Source organism: Ovis canadensis, chromosome 11 (assembly GCF_042477335.2).
Source record: "Ovis canadensis isolate MfBH-ARS-UI-01 breed Bighorn chromosome 11, ARS-UI_OviCan_v2, whole genome shotgun sequence".
Classification (NCBI taxonomy): Eukaryota; Metazoa; Chordata; class Mammalia; order Artiodactyla; family Bovidae; genus Ovis; species Ovis canadensis.
In genome coordinates this window covers 22,228,141-22,247,030 of record NC_091255.1, presented here as the reverse complement: position 1 = coordinate 22,247,030, position 18,890 = coordinate 22,228,141, and the positions used below count along the sequence as shown (strand labels likewise).

General features: G+C 39.9%; 1 protein-coding gene across 38 annotated transcripts in view; it reads left to right on the top strand.

The window, feature by feature from the left end:
- SYNRG (synergin gamma) overlaps window positions 1-18,890 on the top strand; it is an 88,063-nt gene that overhangs the window by 36,400 nt on the left and 32,773 nt on the right. For 30 of the 38 annotated variants that reach the window (XR_011259709.1, XR_011259708.1, XR_011259711.1 and 27 more), the window contains 6 exons: window positions 1,040-1,236; window positions 1,850-2,098; window positions 3,396-3,529; window positions 9,526-9,644; window positions 9,780-9,842; window positions 13,986-14,933. Coding sequence is in view for 34 of the 38 variants with exons in the window: in XM_069602763.1 (XP_069458864.1) it covers window positions 1,040-1,236; window positions 1,850-2,098; window positions 3,396-3,529; window positions 9,526-9,644; window positions 9,780-9,842; window positions 13,986-14,933 (1,710 nt within the window). In the remaining 4 variants the exon portion in view is untranslated. The remainder of the gene's footprint in view (window positions 1-1,039; window positions 1,237-1,849; window positions 2,099-3,395; window positions 3,530-9,525; window positions 9,645-9,779; window positions 9,843-13,985; window positions 14,934-18,890) is intronic. The other 8 variants (XR_011259714.1, XM_069602778.1, XM_069602775.1 and 5 more) reach the window with 1 other exon arrangement.

The window sequence follows — 18,890 nt, the reverse complement described above, 5'->3', positions numbered from 1 at the left end:
CTAGTCTGGGAGGATCCCACATGTCACCGAGCGGCTAAGCCTGTGAGCCACAGCTGCTGCAGCCCGCATGCCCTAGATCCCATGCTCCGCAGCAAAGGAAGCCACCGCAGCAAGAAGCCTGCGTGCAGGAGTGAGGAGCCCAGCACAGCCAAATGAACCGATACAGATGTAAAGCCATATGTCCGTATGGGACGCCTACTGACCTTTAATCCATGTGCAATGCTAGACGTAAAATTTCTTTTTAAACAGTTTTCTCTGTCTACCTTAGCCCTGCTTTCATCCATCAACTCCTCTAACTAGGGTCTCCAGATTCAGCAAATCTGCATACAGAACATCCAGTTGAATTTGAATTTTATATAAACAGCAAATAATTATTTAGAATAAGTATACCCCATGCAGTATTGGCATCCTGTATTTTATTCAGCAACCCTATCCCTAACAGCTTTTCCCATTTTGTCCTTTGGAAAGTCCATTTTATTGCGAAAGACTCCCCAGTGAACCCTTCCCTTTTTTCAAACACTTATTCTCCTCTCTCACTTCAGCTGTAACTGTGTCTTCCTCTGAAGGCTCTGTTCCCAAACACCTTACCCAGTGATGTTTTCTCTAATAGCCTCTGCTTCACTGGGACAAGAGAAAGGTGATATGGGTATAATTTGTGCTTCCCACTGCTATTAGTATTTGCAGATTAGTTCCACCATCATTACTCTACAACTTCTTTTTTAAAATCCGAAGCATCTGCTTATACCACCTCTGTCTTACTGCTGTTACTGTCTCCTAGTGAGAAGACTCCCTCTTACCTTTAACCCAAAATCTTCATCTGTAGAACCAAGCTCCAGCCTCTCTCCTAAGCTCCAGACCCTAATTGTCTGCTGGACATTTCCACTTGAATATCTTTATAGCAACTCAAACCCTTGGTGTGGCTTCAGTTCTGTTAAAGCAGTTTGACTTAGGATTATTCATGTATAAGCATCAATGACAACAAAAAAGGTGGATCATTTGTAATATGTTTACATTTATAATCTGGTCTTTCCTTTAATAGATGCCTATAAGAAAATTTTAGAAACCACAATGACTCCAACTGGAATAGACACTGCTAAACTTTATCCCATCCTGATGTCATCTGGGCTTCCCAGGGAGACTCTTGGACAGATATGGGCCTTAGCTAATCGAACCACACCTGGAAAACTGACTAAAGAAGAGCTTTATACCGTTCTTGCCATGATAGCAGTGACACAGGTAGACGTTCTTTTGAAGGTTAGGTTTATATTTTCGATATAAACTGAGAGAATATGAATCCTTTTTTCTACAACTTATAGAACTCTTTGGACATTAAAATTTAGGTTATTTTCAGGACAGAGTTCTTCAGAATATACTGTTTATGTGATATGCGTGCTAGCATGATACTCTTTTATTTAAAGACTGTAGTAACATTCTCTGACCTAACTGTAATCCTTTTGAGCTTGAAAAGTTAGTAATAGATGAAGTTACTCTCTCTGTCCTTTGAAGTCTTTGTCTAAAATTCCTTAGATATAGATAAAGTGTACTCGGTCTGGCAGCAGTTTTTCTCATATTACAAAATCACTGTAAAGGATTTGATTACAGTGAATTAACCAAACTTGTCAGAGAGTGAAAATGTCAGATTGAGTGTGTGTTGCCATTTCTCTGCTGCGTATTAGATTGACATTAACCTTATAACTTATTTTCTGGTGTCAAATTCCTGAGTTCTGGAAGAGTCAGAGCAGAAAACCCCAGGGCTGCAGATGTTACATTTAGGTCTCTGTGTCAGATGTGGGCCATATGTGGTTTGCAGTTTCCTAAAATGTTCCCGTTTTCCTCGTGTTCTGTGTAGAGGGGTGTTCCTGCCATGAGTCCTGATGCTTTAAATCAGTTTCCAGCGGCTCCTGTTCCAACGTTAAGTGGCTTTCCTGTGACTTTGCCAGCTGCTGTGAGTCAGCCCACAGGGATGCCCTCAGGCCCTGCAGGCTCCATGCCCCTCACCCTCGGACAGCCAGTCATGGGCATTAACCTTGTTGGGCCAGTCGGGGGAGCTACAGCCCAGGCTTCCAGCGGCTTCCTGTCAGCTTACCCTGCAAATCAGGTAGGTGAAGAGGCTGTGCGTTTTCCAAGTTATCTCTGAAAGTGAATCCGAGCAAGTGTTTTTTCCAAGAAATGTAGTAAAGATTGCTGTATTATGATGGACACTGGCAGTGGAAATTAAGCAAGTGTTAAATGGCAACCCACTCCAGTGTTCTTGCCTGGAGAGTCCCAGGGATGGCGGAGCCTGGTGGGAGTCAGACATGACTGAAGCGACTTAGCAGCAGCAGCAGCAAAACAGCACAACATTGAATTTTTCATTATTTAAAAAGCAAAAGAATTTCTGAAGCCTTCAGATACTTGAATCTTGGCTAAAAATGTGTAGTTCTTTATCATACGTATTTTAAACGCCAAGCTTAATAAAGCTAGTTAAATCCTTAAGCTGTTTCTTTTGAAAAAGCTGCTAAGCCTGATTAAGATGTTTCCGTTTATTTTTCATTTCTCAGTTTAGCAAAAAAAAATTTTAAACATAAATTTAGTGTTAGTAAAAAATGTGGGGAAAGGATTTTTTGGTACAGCCTTTTTGGAAGGCACATTTGGCAATAGCTATCAAAATTCTAAATATTCGTGTCTTCTTACCCAGCAGTCGTTCTATTAGGAGTCCATCTCACAGAGCTAGTAACTCAAATGAGCAAAAATATGCAAGGATATTTGTTGTAGCGTTGTTTGTTAGAGTGAAAATTAGGAATAGCTGCATATCTATCAACCAGAAGGCAATGTTAAGTAAGTTTTGGTTTATCTACACAGGGGTAAACTATTGGATATTCAGATGAATGTGGTGGATGCGCATGTACTGCGTGAAAAAGATGTCCATGTTGAATGATTTCATTCAAGTGCAAGGCAGTGCAGTACAAGCTTGTTTTTCGATAAAACAAATGACCTGTTAACAGTGTTCACTTCCTAGAGCACGGGATTACGAGTCAGTGTTCACAGTTCATACATATATGTGATAGATTAAAACAAGTTTGTTTCACTTGTCATATATAAACGTGATTAAACTGTTTCATAAAGATGGCAGTTTCTCAACCTATTAAATGTGATTCAGCTATTTAAAAATTATATAAATTAAGTTTAAGCCGGTCTTTTACCATTTTTACAAGAGTATTTACCAGTACTAAGCAGCATTCTTGCCTTAAGCAGTTGAGCTGATGTTATGTCTAAAGGGTGTTCTCCTAAAATTAGGTATTTGTACTGAAATGGGAGCATTTTAAAAGGTTGTCTTTGAGGTTGATGGTTAAAGATTTGTTATTTAGCTTTTTGTTATTGGATGTTTTCTGTTTCTATGTCCTCTGTAAACCTAGGTGGTCAAACCAGAAGATGACGACTTCCAGGATTTTCAAGATGCTTCCAAGTCAGGGTCACTTGATGACTCATTCAGTGATTTCCAAGAGTTGCCGGCTTCTTCAAAATCAAATAATTCTCAGCATGGAAACAGGTAGAAAAGAGTTGCATATCGTTAATATAGCATTTAATAATTGAGAAAGAGGCAGTCCACAATAAGAAGCCTAAATATAAATAAGAGAATTAAGACTCCTTACTCTCATGATTTCTAGATGGTTCCCACTGTATTCATACTTTTATTCTCCAAACTTCTCTCTCCTTTGTCCACCTTAAACTTCAGCTTCTACCATTCCTCCCAGTATGCACCTACTTGACAGTATTTCTTTTTACTTGTGCTAAACCTGATTTATTACAACTGAGTGTATTTGTGGCAAGGATGACTTCATATTCTTACGTTAGATTCAGGTCTTCACCTGCTGAAAAGCTTTATAGACAGGGGTACATATTTTAATATGTTGCAATATAGTATATATTATTGCTAATCTATACTATATACTAATATATTATTGCATACTATCTGCAGAAATCATTTAGAAATTGAAATGAATATATATTTGAAATAGAAATATGAATAGACATGAAATATAAAAATTCATGTCTCTCTTATGTTTAAGTTGAAATTGGTGGGTTTTAGGCCTTGAGGTTTCCATTTGCATGAAAATGTTAGTCACTCAGTTGTGTCTGACTCTTTGTGACCCCATAGACTGTAGCCTGCCAGACTCCTGTGTCCTTGGGACTCTCCAGGCAAGAATATTGGAGTGGGTAGCCATTTGCTTCTCCCGGGAGTCTTTCTGACCCAGGGGTCGAACTCAGGTCTCCTGCCTTGTAGGCAGATTCTTTACCATCTGAGCCACAGTTGCGTAAATGTTTTTCTAATGTTTTATGTACTAGCTTAACTTTTAGGTATAGTAACTGATTCAGGATATAGTCAACACCTTTCCATCTTTTTTAAGACTGTTTTTGTTTGTTTGTTATGGACCATTCTTAAAGTCTTTATTCAGTCTGTTACAACATTGCTTCTGTTTTATGCCGTGGTTTTTTGGCCACAAGGCATGTAGTGTCTTGGCTCCCCGACCAGGGATTGAACCCCACCTCTTGCATTGGAGGGCAAAGTCTTAACCACTGACAGGCCAAGGAAGTCCCTCCATTATTTTTTAAAATTTTATTTACTTATTTTTGGCTGTGCTAGGTCTTCATTGCTTCACGCAGGCTTTCTCTAGTTGCAGTGCCTGAGACGTTCGTTATAGCAGCTTCTCGTTGGGGAGCACGGGCTCTGGGGCACATGGCCTTCAGTAGTTTTGATGCATGGGCTTAGTTGCCCAGGGGCGTATAGGATCTTAGTTTCCTGACTAGGGATAGAACCCGCGTCCTCTGCATTGGCAGGCGGGTTCTTAACCACTGGACCACCAGGGAAGTCCCTCCATCATCTTTTAAAAGTATTCATTAATAAATACTTCTTCCACCAAGTAAAGCATATGAGGCTTTGAGTAATAAGCAGTGTGAATTTCTTTGGTTGTTTTGGGAACTTGTTTTTGTCAGGATACATATTCCATTTCTCTTATAGTCCTGTTTGTGCATTTTCACTTATCTTTTCTGTTTTAACCAATTGATTATCTCTTAGCACTTCTTGCAGACACTATAAGAAGAACTTAGGGATAGGCATAGGGAAAGAATTGTTTTCCTAATTTTAAGACTACATCAAACACTTGTAAATGACACATAGAAGAGACATATGAGGGATGTGACTCTAAAGTACTGGGAGTTCAAGCCACACACAGATTACTTACATGGTAAACACATAATCCTTCTTTCTCAGGTCTCTTGCTGTGCACAAATTGATATATACATATATATATATACTTTATATGTATGTATTTGGCTCTGCCAGATCTTAGTTGTGACACGTGGAATCTTTAGTTGTGACTTGTGGGATCTAGTTCCCTGACCAGGGATTGAACCCAGGCCCTCCGCATTGGGAACTTGGAGTCCTAGCCACTGGACCACCGAGGAAATCCCACATATTGGTCTGTTCTGCTCTTGTCTAGAACATGTCTGAATACCCAAGGCATCTCAAATTACCTGCATAAAATGGTTCATTATTTTCCTGCTAAAGCTAAATAAAAATTTGTTAAATCACATATCCAGTCACCTAATCAGAAACATGTTGATTTTGACCCCCTCCTCGTTCCTGCTCGGTGAGGGAAAAGGCCCTGTGTGATCTGGCTTCTGCCAGCCCTCTTGACTGTTGCTATTTCCCCACAGCTTATCTCCAGCCACACCTAAACCGCCAAACTGACCATGCTCTCTCCAGCTTCTGGCCTTTTACATCCTGTTTTCTTCCATCTAAAGCTCTCTCTAAAGTTAATTCTAGTTCCATGTCAAAGATTGATTTAATACAGGAAGGTTTTACTAACCCTTCTCCATCAGTCCCTACCTCCAAGATGAGTTCAGGGCCTCTCCTTTACTGCTATGGCAGCTTGTGAATATCTGTGCCCTAACTGCCATTCCTGGTTGACCTGACTATTCCCCCTCCCTCGGCTGTAGGTAACTGATGACAGGATTTCATGTGTCTATATGTATTACTTAGCCCACAATATGTAGTTCATTAAAGGTTTGTTGGATGAATATATTGTAGTATGAAGGTTACAAACTGAATTTATCAAGTTGATGATTCATTCCTCTGGGAGAAAACTCTTCAGCAGATGAAACTGAAATTTGAGCATAGAAAGTTTTAAGATGGTGGCCTGACTTGAACTATTTAATAGGGTATTAGCAATTTTGTGTGGCATTATCTCCACATAATAGTTTACTTTCATGTATAGCCATACTTTGCAGGTTTTTCTTCTTCAATTCTGGCTTGACTGCTACTATGGTTTCCTTGCATGAAAACATTTGTTCATGTCTAAGAATTGACACTCAGTGTTTGTTTATTCATTCAGACACATTTACAGAGCATCTGCTGTGTGCCAGACATTGGGATAGTTGCTGGAAATACACAAGCAAAAGGCACAGTTCCTGCTCCAAAGATGCTTAGGTTTATCTGGGTATTTATATTGTCTAATAAAACTCCCTTAGAATTGCTCCTTCAGTCATGTGTACGTTCATGTGTAATGAATTCCCTGTCTTAACGATGATCTGTATTCCATATTGTGAATTATTTGAAAAGGATATTTGTTAAGTCTGCTATAAATAGTTAAGCCTAGGTAAGACCACTTTGGGCAGCATTTATAACCAAAAAATAGGCATTGTTTGAGAAGATGAAAAGGCAAATAAAGTGTTAGAAATAGTCTGGAGCAGAGAGTATCGTAGTCTGTGGGGAAAAAATGACATTAGTTAAGAGCAGGCACTGGTTATGGACTGCCTTATGATTTGTGACATGATCTGTAAAGCATTTTAGAAATGAGTGGCATGGTGAAAGTGACTCTTGCTACTGTGTATGGGATAAATGCAGCTTCCATGGTGCTCCTGTTGAGAGATGATGAGAGATGCTCTCAGTTTAGAGTTACAGGTACTGAGAAGGGTTTATCTGAGAAGTTGGTTGGACTCAGTGTTGAACTGGATGTCAGAGTCCTGGAGAGCTGGCACGAAAGGGCTTCTGGAAGGGAGCAACATCATTCATTTATCCATTTGGAAAATACTTGCTGTGTGCCAGGCACTGGGGAACCGCATATAGTAAAACAAAGCAGACATGCGGAGCTGATGCTAGAACAGTTCAAAAGGATTAAAGCACATGGGGGTTTTGAGTTGGCTTATTTTCTTTTGCGTTTAATTTTTATTTATTTTTAAAATTTATATAGTTTTGGCTGCACCAGGTCTTGGTTGCTATGCATGACTTTCTCTGTGGTGAGTGGGGTCTACTCTCTAGGTTCGGAGAGCAGCCTTCTTACTGCTGTGGCTTCCCTTGTTGCGGAGCACGGACTCAGTAATTGTGGTGCACAAGCTTAGTTGCCTGATGGCTTGTGGGATCTTCCTGGATCAGGGACTGAACCCCTGTCCCCTGCATTGGTAGGGGCAGGCAGATTCTTAACCCCTGGACCACCAGGGAAGTCCCTCTTTTGCTTTTGAAATGGGTTTATTTAGCAGGGTGAGCAACTAGGTAAAATCATCCACCACAGCCGCATGGAGTAACTGTAATACCTAAATGATAACTAGAGAAAAAGAAGAAAACAGTTTTTGGTGACTAAATCATTTAAAGTCTCATCTTTCAATAGAATGCAGGTTCTTAAATTGCAAAACAATATGTCCCTCTCACTGAGTGCCTTTCATTAGTATTAAACAATAGTTATAACCATTTCCATGTTTGGAACATAAAACATGTTACATGACTGGCATAAACACTTTCATAATGATTACAGTTTTATTTAGTAATTGCTTCAAGGATAGAACTGAAATAATTTCTTTGTAATATGTGTAAAATTACAATCATAGCTTTTTTTTTGCTTCATTACCCTGAAGAGCCTCTATTTTTTCCCACTTCTGAAAATAATTTTTAAATTAATGATATTCAAATAAATATCACATATAGTAGACTTTACAATAGACTTTAAAAGCCCATAGCTAACACTCGCAAATCATGAAAAATCAGTCAACTCTGTGGTTTTTTTTTCCTGAGACATTCATTACCTTTATTCTTGTGCAGCATTCTGTTCAATGAGTTGTCATTTAATTACTTATGGAACTGTTAAAAACCCACCTGTTCTGTATAAACAGTGACCTGTTTGGCCAGATCAAATATGTAGCCGATGTCTGGTAGTGGAGTGAAATGACAGCATTTGGAAGCACTAACTCCTCCAGCACTGCGGGTGCCCATTAGCACGCATGTGTATGAGCTGGGTTTTTACCTTGCTTGTAGGCCACTGATAAGAAGATTTAAATAACTGTGGAAAGATTTTTGCTCGAGGGCAAAGAACTCAATAGAAATCCATTTATAGAACTTGCCAAGTATAGTGGTATTGAATGACACAAAATAGTAGTGGAATGTAGTCATTCATATGTAAAGGTGGGTTATTCCAGGGAGCTGCCAGGGTCTGATAAGGAAAAAAAAAAAAAAACAAAGCTTTTGTAGTCTGTGTTTAAGCCATCCAAGAATTACCCACACAGATACTACTCATTACACTGTTTCCATTCAGCAGGGAAACGTGTCCACAGGCAAAAGTATCTTTATCTAATTTTGAAGTGATTGTTGTTTTGCTGCAAAGATAGCTTCTGGAACTTCTTGATGTGATCCTTGTAATAATGCAGATTGATTGTGTTAACTGTTACTGTTGCTTATCATAGATGGGAACTCCTGCCAGTAAGCAGTGTAGTGTGATCAAGAGGGACAGTTTGCATCTTGGTTGAAGCACTGCAGAAATAGATTTTTATCTTAACTATTCCGCCTCTGCATTCTGAACCCATCTGAGAGAATAATTTACATGAAGCTTAACTGGGTTAAAATACTGGGTTTACGTACTTGGAGCAGTTCACTTTCACAGATTTATGGACCTAAATATAAAGTTGTAGATGGTCGTTGTTCTATAATAATTGTTTCTAATGCCACTCCAGTGGGTTTTGTCCTGTAACTAATTAATTTATTTTTTGGCTATGCTGGGTCTTCCTTGCTGCGCACGGGCTTTCTCTGGTAGGGGAGAGCAGAGGTGACCCTTGGTCGCCGCACACAGGCTGCTCGCCGCGGTGGCGTCTCTGGTTCAGAGCACCGGCTCTAGGAGTCCGGGCTTCAGGAGTTGCTGCACTCAGGCTCTGGAGCGCGGGCTAGGTATTGTGGCACACAAGCTTTGCTGCCCTGTGGCATGTATGGAACCCGTGGCCCCTACATGGGCAGGCGGATTCTTAATCACTGGACCACCAGAAACCACTCCAGTGGTTTTTATGGCTTAAAAGATGATTTAGATGGTCAGCATGGATCTGACCCCTCTTCACATAATCAACGACTTTGGTCTTATGTGGTATACATATATAGTTTCTTTAAAGCAGGGAGCCACGAGTTTTTACTAGGTATCTGTGTGCCATTTTAGTTCTAAGTTCTTCCTTGATGACATGGTAGGGAGACAATGTTCTAGGCATTAAGAAATATTTCTTTTTCCCTTTTAGTGCCCCTTCTTTGTTGATGCCTCTTCCTGGAACTAAAGCATCAGCTTCAACGGATAAATATGCTGTATTTAAAGGAATTGCAGCTGACAAGCCCTCTGAAAATACGGTTCCGTTTGGAGGTAAAAGCAGTTCATAAATTCATGAACCTGTGAATGTAAATCTTAGTTTTTAGTGGTGACCTTTTATGGTAAATGTCCTTGAGTTGTGATCTCAAGGTTCCTAACCTTAATTGAGCTTCTGTCTTTTCATCATAGAGCCTGGTGATAAATATAGTGCTTTCAGAGAGCTCGAACAGACAGCAGAGAGTAAATCTTTGGGTAAGTTTTTGATTCCTTAAATGGATGAATTATTCATTGTTAAATACGAGAGTTTTCCCAAACGTTCTTTTATTTTACTGTTTGTAGCTGTGTTTTTGTTTTGTTTTGTGGCTCTGGAAATTACAAGGAAGCGAAATGTGGTTCAGTTATTGGAAATTATTTTCTAAAAATTAGGGCAGACCCCAAATTGATGCAATTTCCTTTGAAGACAGTGCATTCCCTCTCACCGGAAGCCTTCAAGTCACTAGGCTCCTGTGGCCACTTTCAGTTATTTTAACGCTCAGTAAGACTTGGAGCTATTGGCAGAGCGGCAATCTGTGGACTGTGCAAAAGGCAGCAGCAGCCAGTCTATGATGCCTCAAGATTTTCAGAGTGAGCTGGAATTTAATGAGAAGAGTGAGAGGGGGTTTGTGTGCCTATGTGGTTCCCATCTCTAATAGAAGGACTTAAATAGAGTGGAAGGGAATTTAGAGTGATAATTTGAGAGCCATATATGTAAAGACTAAAAGTTTTATTTGTGGCAAAATCCTGCTAGAAACCTCATGTGTAGGATTTAGATAATCCATAGGTCAAATGACGTCCTTCAAAGCTTAACCCACGCATGCTGTGAAATTCGTGTCCTCTACTGAGGAGTTCTTCCTGGGGACAGTGCCACATTCTACCTTTTCGTGTTGGACACTCAAAGTTGGAACATCTTTCCACAGTCATTTGTTCCAACCTTCTCTCCAAGTAGTGGGGTGGGTTCGGGGAGGTGAAGGGAAGTTACGGGAAGGATAAGGCATACATGTGAAATTTAAACTATCAACAGAAAGTATACTGTTGATAAATATCTCTAGAAATGTTCAATGTTTTACAGCTCTTAGGTTCTAGAACTGTTTCCTTGGGTTTCCTAGTAATGGTATAGAATATAACAGCTTTCTCCCTCAGTGCTTGTGTTAGGTGCTAGGAGTACAAAGATAAACCCCAGAGGAACCTTAGGTGTGTTGACCTGGCATTTACTCCTAGAGTTGCTGTCATCAGCTCTGGGCCAAGGCAAGTTTGGAGTCAAGAGCGTGGGTTGGTATCACGGTTCTTTCTGTGCTCTGGGGTTAGCGGCCAGGTGAGATCTGTGTTATTCCTGGGAATCGCTGTGGTGCCCCCACAGTGTGAGCGGTACACCCGAGCCCTGCTTTCTCAGTACCTTCCTGACAGAATCCCAGACAGTTGCTGCTGTTGCCATGCTTTCATTCCAGTCTTATCTTTAAGCCTCTCCATGTAGTGATGCCAACTTTGTTCATTTGGGGAGAATATATTTTAATTCTACTCTTGTTAAGAATACATTGGACTGCAAAAATTTGAAGTAAAATAAGAAGATGGTTGTGTGACACTTAATTAAACCTTCTTGAAGGCCATCTGACTGTCATGGAATGAAACTTCGTTGGCTTGTAATACTTTTGCAGTTGACTGGGGCTCTCATGTTAAAGGCGAACTTTGTAAAAAACTGATTAGGTGGATTGATTTTTTTAAAATATTTGATACAGAAGCTAATAACACAAAGGGTTAAAATATTATTGCCTTGCCTTGATAAAATATTATTATTTTATTAAAGTAATCAGTTTTGTGTAGAATTTAGCAATTTTATTTCAGTAGCTCTTTGTCATTCGATTATATAAACACTAAAAAAAAAGTTGGACTGGCTTCATTACTGTTATGGCAGAGGTGTAGTTTCTTAAGTCCAAATGACTGAGTTTAATAATATTTCCTTTTTATTACCCCTATAGTTTAAACCATAAAGTAGATGCAGAAAATATACTGTGTAGAGAAGTGACACTTTTTGTTTAAGTTTTAGCAAAAAGTGATATCTTTTGGAATGTTTTTAGAGCCTAGAAAGTAGAGGTTAGGGAAACTTAATGAGGATTCTGAGGTGGGACTGAAAAGGTCGCCACGAAGTCATATGCTTTATGTACCTCTGATAAGCAGGCTTCCAATGACTGTGGCTAATTCATTTGCCCCAAAATCTCCTGTGTTTTTGAACATGTAAGCCCACCCACTTTTATTTCTTTTTAACCCTTTCACCCAGCTTACATTTCTAATGGAAACATTTACAATTCATCAGTAAGTTTAGTTTGCTGTGGTGATTTCTTTTACAAAATAACCAAGCAAAACTTGTCAATTTCACAAATATTTTAAAGCAGCACTTCAAAAATTTAGGCTGTGACAAAACTGGCTGCTTGTTACCTTTTTATTTTACAGAAATAAATGTTATCAGTGATATACTTGCCTAAAATTCTAGGGCAGTTCTTAAAGTTTTGTATCTGCTGCTTCTGTCAATTTGTGAAATTGACTTTAGTTTTATTAGTGGTATGTATGAAAACATAAACTATAGAAACTCTGAATGCTCTTCCTCTCTTTCTAAAATTTCCCTAGTAATAGTAAACAGATTTCTCTGCATTGATAAATTATGCTAGTGGATTGGTTAAGTATCTCAGATTAGGAAGAAAAATAAGCTTCCATTATTTTCCATGCTTTTTTTCATGTGATATATCAAAGTATATATCATGTTACAAGCACAGGCTATTTAAAGCCTGTATTATTTTCATGATAATTTTCAGAATTATATCTTGATTTTACATATATTTTTCTAGTTTATATGCTTCTTTATTTCATTTTTAGGGAAAAATATAATTTTAAAAAGTTAATGAGGAAATGAAAGCTTGTGTTTTAATTTATAACTCTCCAAAATGGCACTCGTATTTTTAAATAACAAGTGATGTTAGGATAGCTATATATTTATAATTGGTTTACCTCTGGTTTTCATTACCTGGTATAACCTAGTGGATTTTATGGGAGACCTTCAGGTGCTGTCAGAAAATGGAGCTTGTTTGAACATCCTAATGTCATGCTTGTGAGTGATTACATGCTCTACTGTGCTTTCGTTGCTCAGTTGCGTCCGACTCTTCGTGATCCCATGGACTGTAGCCTGCTAGGCTCCTCTGTCCATGAGGATTCTTCAGGCAGGAGTACTGGAGTGGGTTGCCGTGTCCTCCTCCAGAGGATCTTCCCAACCCAGGGACTGAACCCAGGCCTCCCGCATTGCAGGCGGATTCTTTACCGTCTGAGCCACCAGGGAAGCCCGAGTGATAACGTGACTGTGATAATAAAGAATAGAAACCCTATTAAGAACCATGGCCCAGATTTTTTACCAGTATCTTAACTGCATCTGTTTATTTCTGAGAAATACCTTAGTACCTATTTTCTCTAACTAAAAAAGTAAATTCTGTCAGTATACTCTCTATCCCCAGAGTAGCCCAGTATAAAATAAAGTTTAAATCCAACCCTCGAAATTTTTAATAACAGAATTGGTGTTCAGATGCCTTTGAATTTTAATAGGAACAAAAGCTGATTGGTGCTGTGAGATGGCTGACTTCAAGAAAAGCCCAAGTACTCATGGATTTTTTATTGTTTGTAAGATTCAGTTTGTTTATCGCACAGCGTGGGGAGACGCTATCAATACTTTATAATATGCCCTTAGCAAAGATGCTTTGCAAGTAAGTAGATGCCTTTTCAGAAATTTTCACCAAATTTCCTTCAAATTAATGCCTCTGTATACTTCAGCAAAACCACATGGTATCTAACCATACGCTTTAAGTGCCTAACTGAGCAGAGTCTTGTACACCCTAACTATTTGATGCAGGATTCTTTGAAATATTCCCTAGGCACCGTGATTATTTTTTCCCTGGTTGATCACTGTGTAACACATTTTATCTTTAAAGGGCCACGATTTTAATATGCCTCTCTTCGGGTACCTCCAGCGCCCATTTCTTATTCTCCTGGAGGCTTGGCTGGGTAGCCACAGTGAGGAAACATCCTGAGAGCAGTGCTTTCAGCCAGTTGAAGGCGCTGGTACAGATTCACCACACCGAAATGAGAAAATGAAAATGATGTGATACATGTGTTCGGTTTGATTTTCATTTATTCCCCTATCACTAGCTTCCAGTGTGGAAACGAAAGGGATACATGGTGTAGGGCATCATCAACCTAGTGGTTAAATAATGTGGCGCCTGTGAGGCAGACGCCTGTAATACGCTTGTTCTGTAGCGTGCTTTGCATCGTGTGCCTTTCAGCTTGGCATTCTTCTGTATTTGGTTGTGTGTTTTCTTTCAGGAGAAAACTTTGCAGAATTCAGATCTGCAGGGACCGACGATGGCTTCACTGATTTTAAAACCGCCGATAGTATCTCACCACTAGAGCCACCAGCAAAAGACAAACCTTTTCCAGCCACCTTCCCCTCAGGAGCTACCCAACAGAAACCACAAACACAAGTGAAAAACCCTCTGAACTTAGCAGATCTAGATATGTTTTCCTCAGTTACTTGCAGCAGCGAGAAACCATTGTCCTTTTCAGCTGCATTCAGCGTATCAAAATCCGTTTCCGCACGACCCCAGCCAGCAGGGTCTGCGGCACCCAGTACAGCATCGGTGTCAACTAAGACTGCTAGCTTGGCTGATGATTTTGGAGAATTCAACCTTTTCGGGGAATATTCTAGTCCAGCCTCTGTCGGGGAACAGGATGACTTTGCAGATTTTATGGCTTTCAGTAATAGTTCTGTTTCATCAGAGCAAAAGGCAGATGACAAATACGAGGCCCTTAAAGAGGAAGCTAGTCCCGGTCCTCTAACCAGCAGCACAGGCATCGCAGGGAAGAATGGACAGAACTCTGCTGCTCCGTCCACGAAATATGACGTCTTCAAACAGCTCTCTCTGGAGGGATCTGGGCTAGGTGGTGAAGAGCTGAAAGACAGCACTTCTTCGGGCAAGAGCGATGATGATTTTGCTGACTTCCACTCCAGTAAATTTTCCTCCATGAACTCGGACAAATCCCTGGGAGAGAAAGCGGTGGCTTTCAGACACACCAAAGAAGACTCTGCTTCGGTGAAGTCCCTCGATCTCCCTTCCCTTGGGGGCAGCAGCGTCGGCAAGGAGGACTCGGAAGACGCGCTCTCTGTTCAGTTTGACATGAAACTGGCTGATGTGGGAGGAGAGCTTAAGCATGTCATGTCTGATAGCTCTTTGGATTTACCGACTGTTAGCGGCCAGCACCCTCCTGCCGCAGGTGAGGAATTGGTGAGGTTACTCTGGTGATGGTGGCACAGATGTCCGAGGTGGTTCTGTGGGTGTTCGTTACAGAAGAGGAAGGCTCTGGCTCCTAACCTTCATGAATGGCTGATAACTAACCTCTTCATTGCCAGGCCCCTTAAAGCAGTGTTGCTTTTGAGTCTCTGGCTCCTCGGATATGTGGTAACTGTGAACACAGTGAAACTTGGCTAGCTCAAATAGTTTGACGTTGGAAACCTGACACCAGCTTGGTGTTCGAGGCACATCAAAGTCCACTGCTAAACGAGCCACACATTGCCAGAAACTTCATCAAGACGTTTGTGGTGTCAGTAATGTCCCTCTGTTTCTGTGAGTGAGGTCCGTGTTTGCTCCTTTTTTCTTCTCTGGGGTATGTTTGTCAGCTGCCCATAGAGGCTTCTTTTTGGTTTGCAGAAACCAACTCGTGTTAGGCCAAGTAAGTAAAAATGTCTAGCCAGTGGTACTGCAGTTTGCCACACCCCTACAAGAGAAGAAGAGGGCAAGAACTTGTGTATGGGTGCCCTGCGTGCCAGGGTCTGGCAAGGAGAAAGGCGCCAGTTGTTAGTGGAATTCAGGTAAGGTTTTCCGTGCTAACACTATGACTAGAAGTATTAAATTGTAACAGCTCTGTAGATGGTAGAATAGGGTAACTACTAACTCCCTCAGAAAGCGTTTGAGAACGTCTTAGAAGGGAACCCTGTTTAAATTCCACGTGGATTTACATGTAGCAGTTGATTCTCTAGTCTAGCTTCCTGTCAGAAAAACTAGACTCCCAAGTGTCCTAGTCTTTATTTGGTTTCATTCTTTGATATATATATATATATATATAGAAAGATACACCTATTTTGTGGCCTTTAATAATGAAAAATAGCATTACTGTATTATTCCAGAAAAATGCATACATGTGTGAAGGGTTCATTGTTGTTTAACCAGAGAGAGACACATAAGACACTCCGAAGTTTACAGATTCAGGCAGAAGTTGTAAAGTATGACGGCTTTTGCATACATCAAATTGGTCAAGTCAGAAAACAAAATTACATCCATCCTTTGGCTATTGAGATGTTGGAAATGGTCTTAAACAGGGTGCCGAATCGGGAGCAAGGTCTTGGAGGAGTGCTGTGTTTCACGGGCTCTTTGCTGAGGCCTTTGCCAAGTGCAGTGGGCTGTCTGCAGGGCACCTTGTGCCCTGCGCGTCTACTTCTTTTTTTAATGTACTTTTCTTCAGACGTGTTTCTTTTCTTGTTTCTGTTTTGCTGCTCTTTGTTGGCTGGAGAGATTCTGTTTTTCTTTTTTGTATGAGCTGCTTAAGCTACAGCAGTCGGTTGCAAAGCGCTCTGTTTTCTGAACAGTAATAGTGACTTTTTATTTTAAAATCTCATAACCTCTACACTAGCCTTTTGGACTCTGAAGGTGAGTCTCTATTCTTTCACAGTGCCAAACTAGATGTCGTTATGAGATGAGTCTAATCTGGGCTTGGGATGTCTTTTTTTTTTTTTCTTTCCCATTTTGGGAGGGGAGATTGGTTTCGTGACTGAGCTTGTTCTGATGGACTTGTTAAAATAATCTTCTGTGCTCATGTCCTATTATGTATGTTTGGAACATTCACAGCTTGGAACCTGTAATGTTCAAGCCAAATTTCTTCAATTTGAGGATATTCTTAAAAGCGGATTGTTCTCTCCTTTTGATCTGTAAACCTCCTGTCCGAAAGGAGCAGTATCCCTTTAGAGTGGTTGTAAAAGGGGTTGAAGTCTGACCAATGAGCGGCATTACTCTTGAGCAGAGTGCTGTGTGACTGTACTGGAGAAGGTAACCGACAGAGGCCTCTCCAGTGCAGTTTGGTTTTACATTCTCCTCATCTTGACCACAGTAGCTCTTGCTCTCTTAGATTGTGGATTAAAAGGTACATTTTGTCAGAGAAATAAGAAGTGAGCCGATGAAGAGAGAATAAGACCTAGTAGTTTATCTCTGGACCTTAATCCTGTTTGGAAACCCTAACTTAACTCTGAAGGGGATACTGTCTCTTTTAACTCCTGCTATGATTCTTTGTATGGAAGGTAGATAATACTAATAACATTGCCTGATTTCTCTGCGTATTATTACATTTAACCCTTTGAGCCCTTGCTGCATATAATTTCAACTAGGCTGCTTTTGTCCCCACCCCCACTCTCCCCCCACCCCCCCTCCCCCCACTAAATTGAATCTCTCGGCACTAAAGCAGCTTGATGTGCAGTCATTGAGATCATCTGGTTTCGTTGGCAGCAAGAGCTGACCCTCTTTGTGACACTGTCAAAGGGTTAGCAAGACTTCTGTAGCTACCTACTTACCTACCTGTAAAGTAGCTCTTCTTTGACTTTGAAAATCTTTGTATTTTAATCAGCGCCTTATTATTATTTTTTGGCTGCTTTTCTGATGTCTTTTTTTTTTTTTTTTTCAATTGGGACATTTTCTGTGTGAATGTGCCTTTTCGAACTTGCTTTGGTATATTCCTCTGCAAATACTGATCTGCATGCTTATTCTGATGACTTTTTTTCCAGCTCTTCTGTATCACTCTCTTTTGTGATCTGTAAGTCCTACGTTAATAAATAATTCTTTGGCATATTTTGAAAGTGTGGGGATGTGTGTAATTTATACTTCTCCAGGGTTAGACCAAAGGAAAATACCTGGTCCATATCAAATTTAAACCCTCCTGTGGTTTGAGGGTTTTTTCCTTTTTGTTTATTTTGTTTCCTCAAACACCTTTTTCCTAAGAAAGTATTGGTACATTTTAGCCTTTTCTTATAATTCCACTGATATAACTGTTTAACATGGCACTGGATTAAAATATAACTTAAAACATTTAAAAAGTATAAACCTTACATTATGTTACATGTTAGAAATTTTATTCCTTACCTCTAGTGACAAAATTGAGTCGATTTTATTGCTTTGTAGACATCTTGGAGTCTGCCTCAACTAGGAGTTAAACTGAGAGAGAAAGGAAAGACCTCAGTTTAGTGTTGGGGAAAGAGGGCCACATCTGTTAATAACTAGGTATCTATAAATTAAATTATCAAATGATGTTGAGATGGACTTCTGAACAGAGTATACGTGAACCAAATTTAGATAATCTCTGCAATGGGAAGTGCTCATTGTTAATACTAGGGAGTCTCCAGGACTGAATTTGATTTGAGTTTGAAGTTGAGTACTTCATCCTCTAACTGTAGGGTGCATTACCTTTCCAGCTTCAGAATGTATTATCAAGTCACCTTCCTTTGGTCTTTTTTAACTTAGTCTGTGAGGCAAGTTCTTAACTCTGCATTTTTAAGAAAAGAATTTGTTTTTTAGAAAGACCCATGAAAGTCAGCCACAAGAGTAAGCCAAATTTGGGTGCCTTTTTTTTTTTTTTTAACCATTTTAGAGTATAATAATAGTGAGAAACTTTGAGGGAAAGGAGTTATTTCCATGGTTTAAATTTTTTTTTCGTATATTTTGACACTTCCTTTTAAAAATTTGAGTCAGAAAGGAAATTAAACCATTGAAGGTGAAGATTTTGAATAGAATTCCTGAGAGATTGCCTTTGCGGGGGAGGGTGCGGGTTTGGAGATTGCATATTGAGACTAAGAAAATGTGGGTCTGCCCTTCAAAATATTGTGTTTTCCAGAGCATAATGCTTTAACAAGCTGAATAATACTTGGTTTGCAAAACCTTGTGTAATCACATTATGTTTTAATTATGATCTGTGCTAACTAATTTGGAAGAAAGATTTTGTGTAGCTTCTGTCTAGCAATAATATCAGTTGCCTCTCTTTTGGAATGTTCTTGTGCCAGTCTTCTGGCCTTGGTGAAGGAGTTCTTTCCTCAGTGGAGTTTAGTGGTAGAGTGGTCCGTCTGGGGCTGCTCCAGCTCCTTTCTCCTTAAAGTCAGGCCGCAGAAAATGAACCTAACTGTGCATGAAACATAAT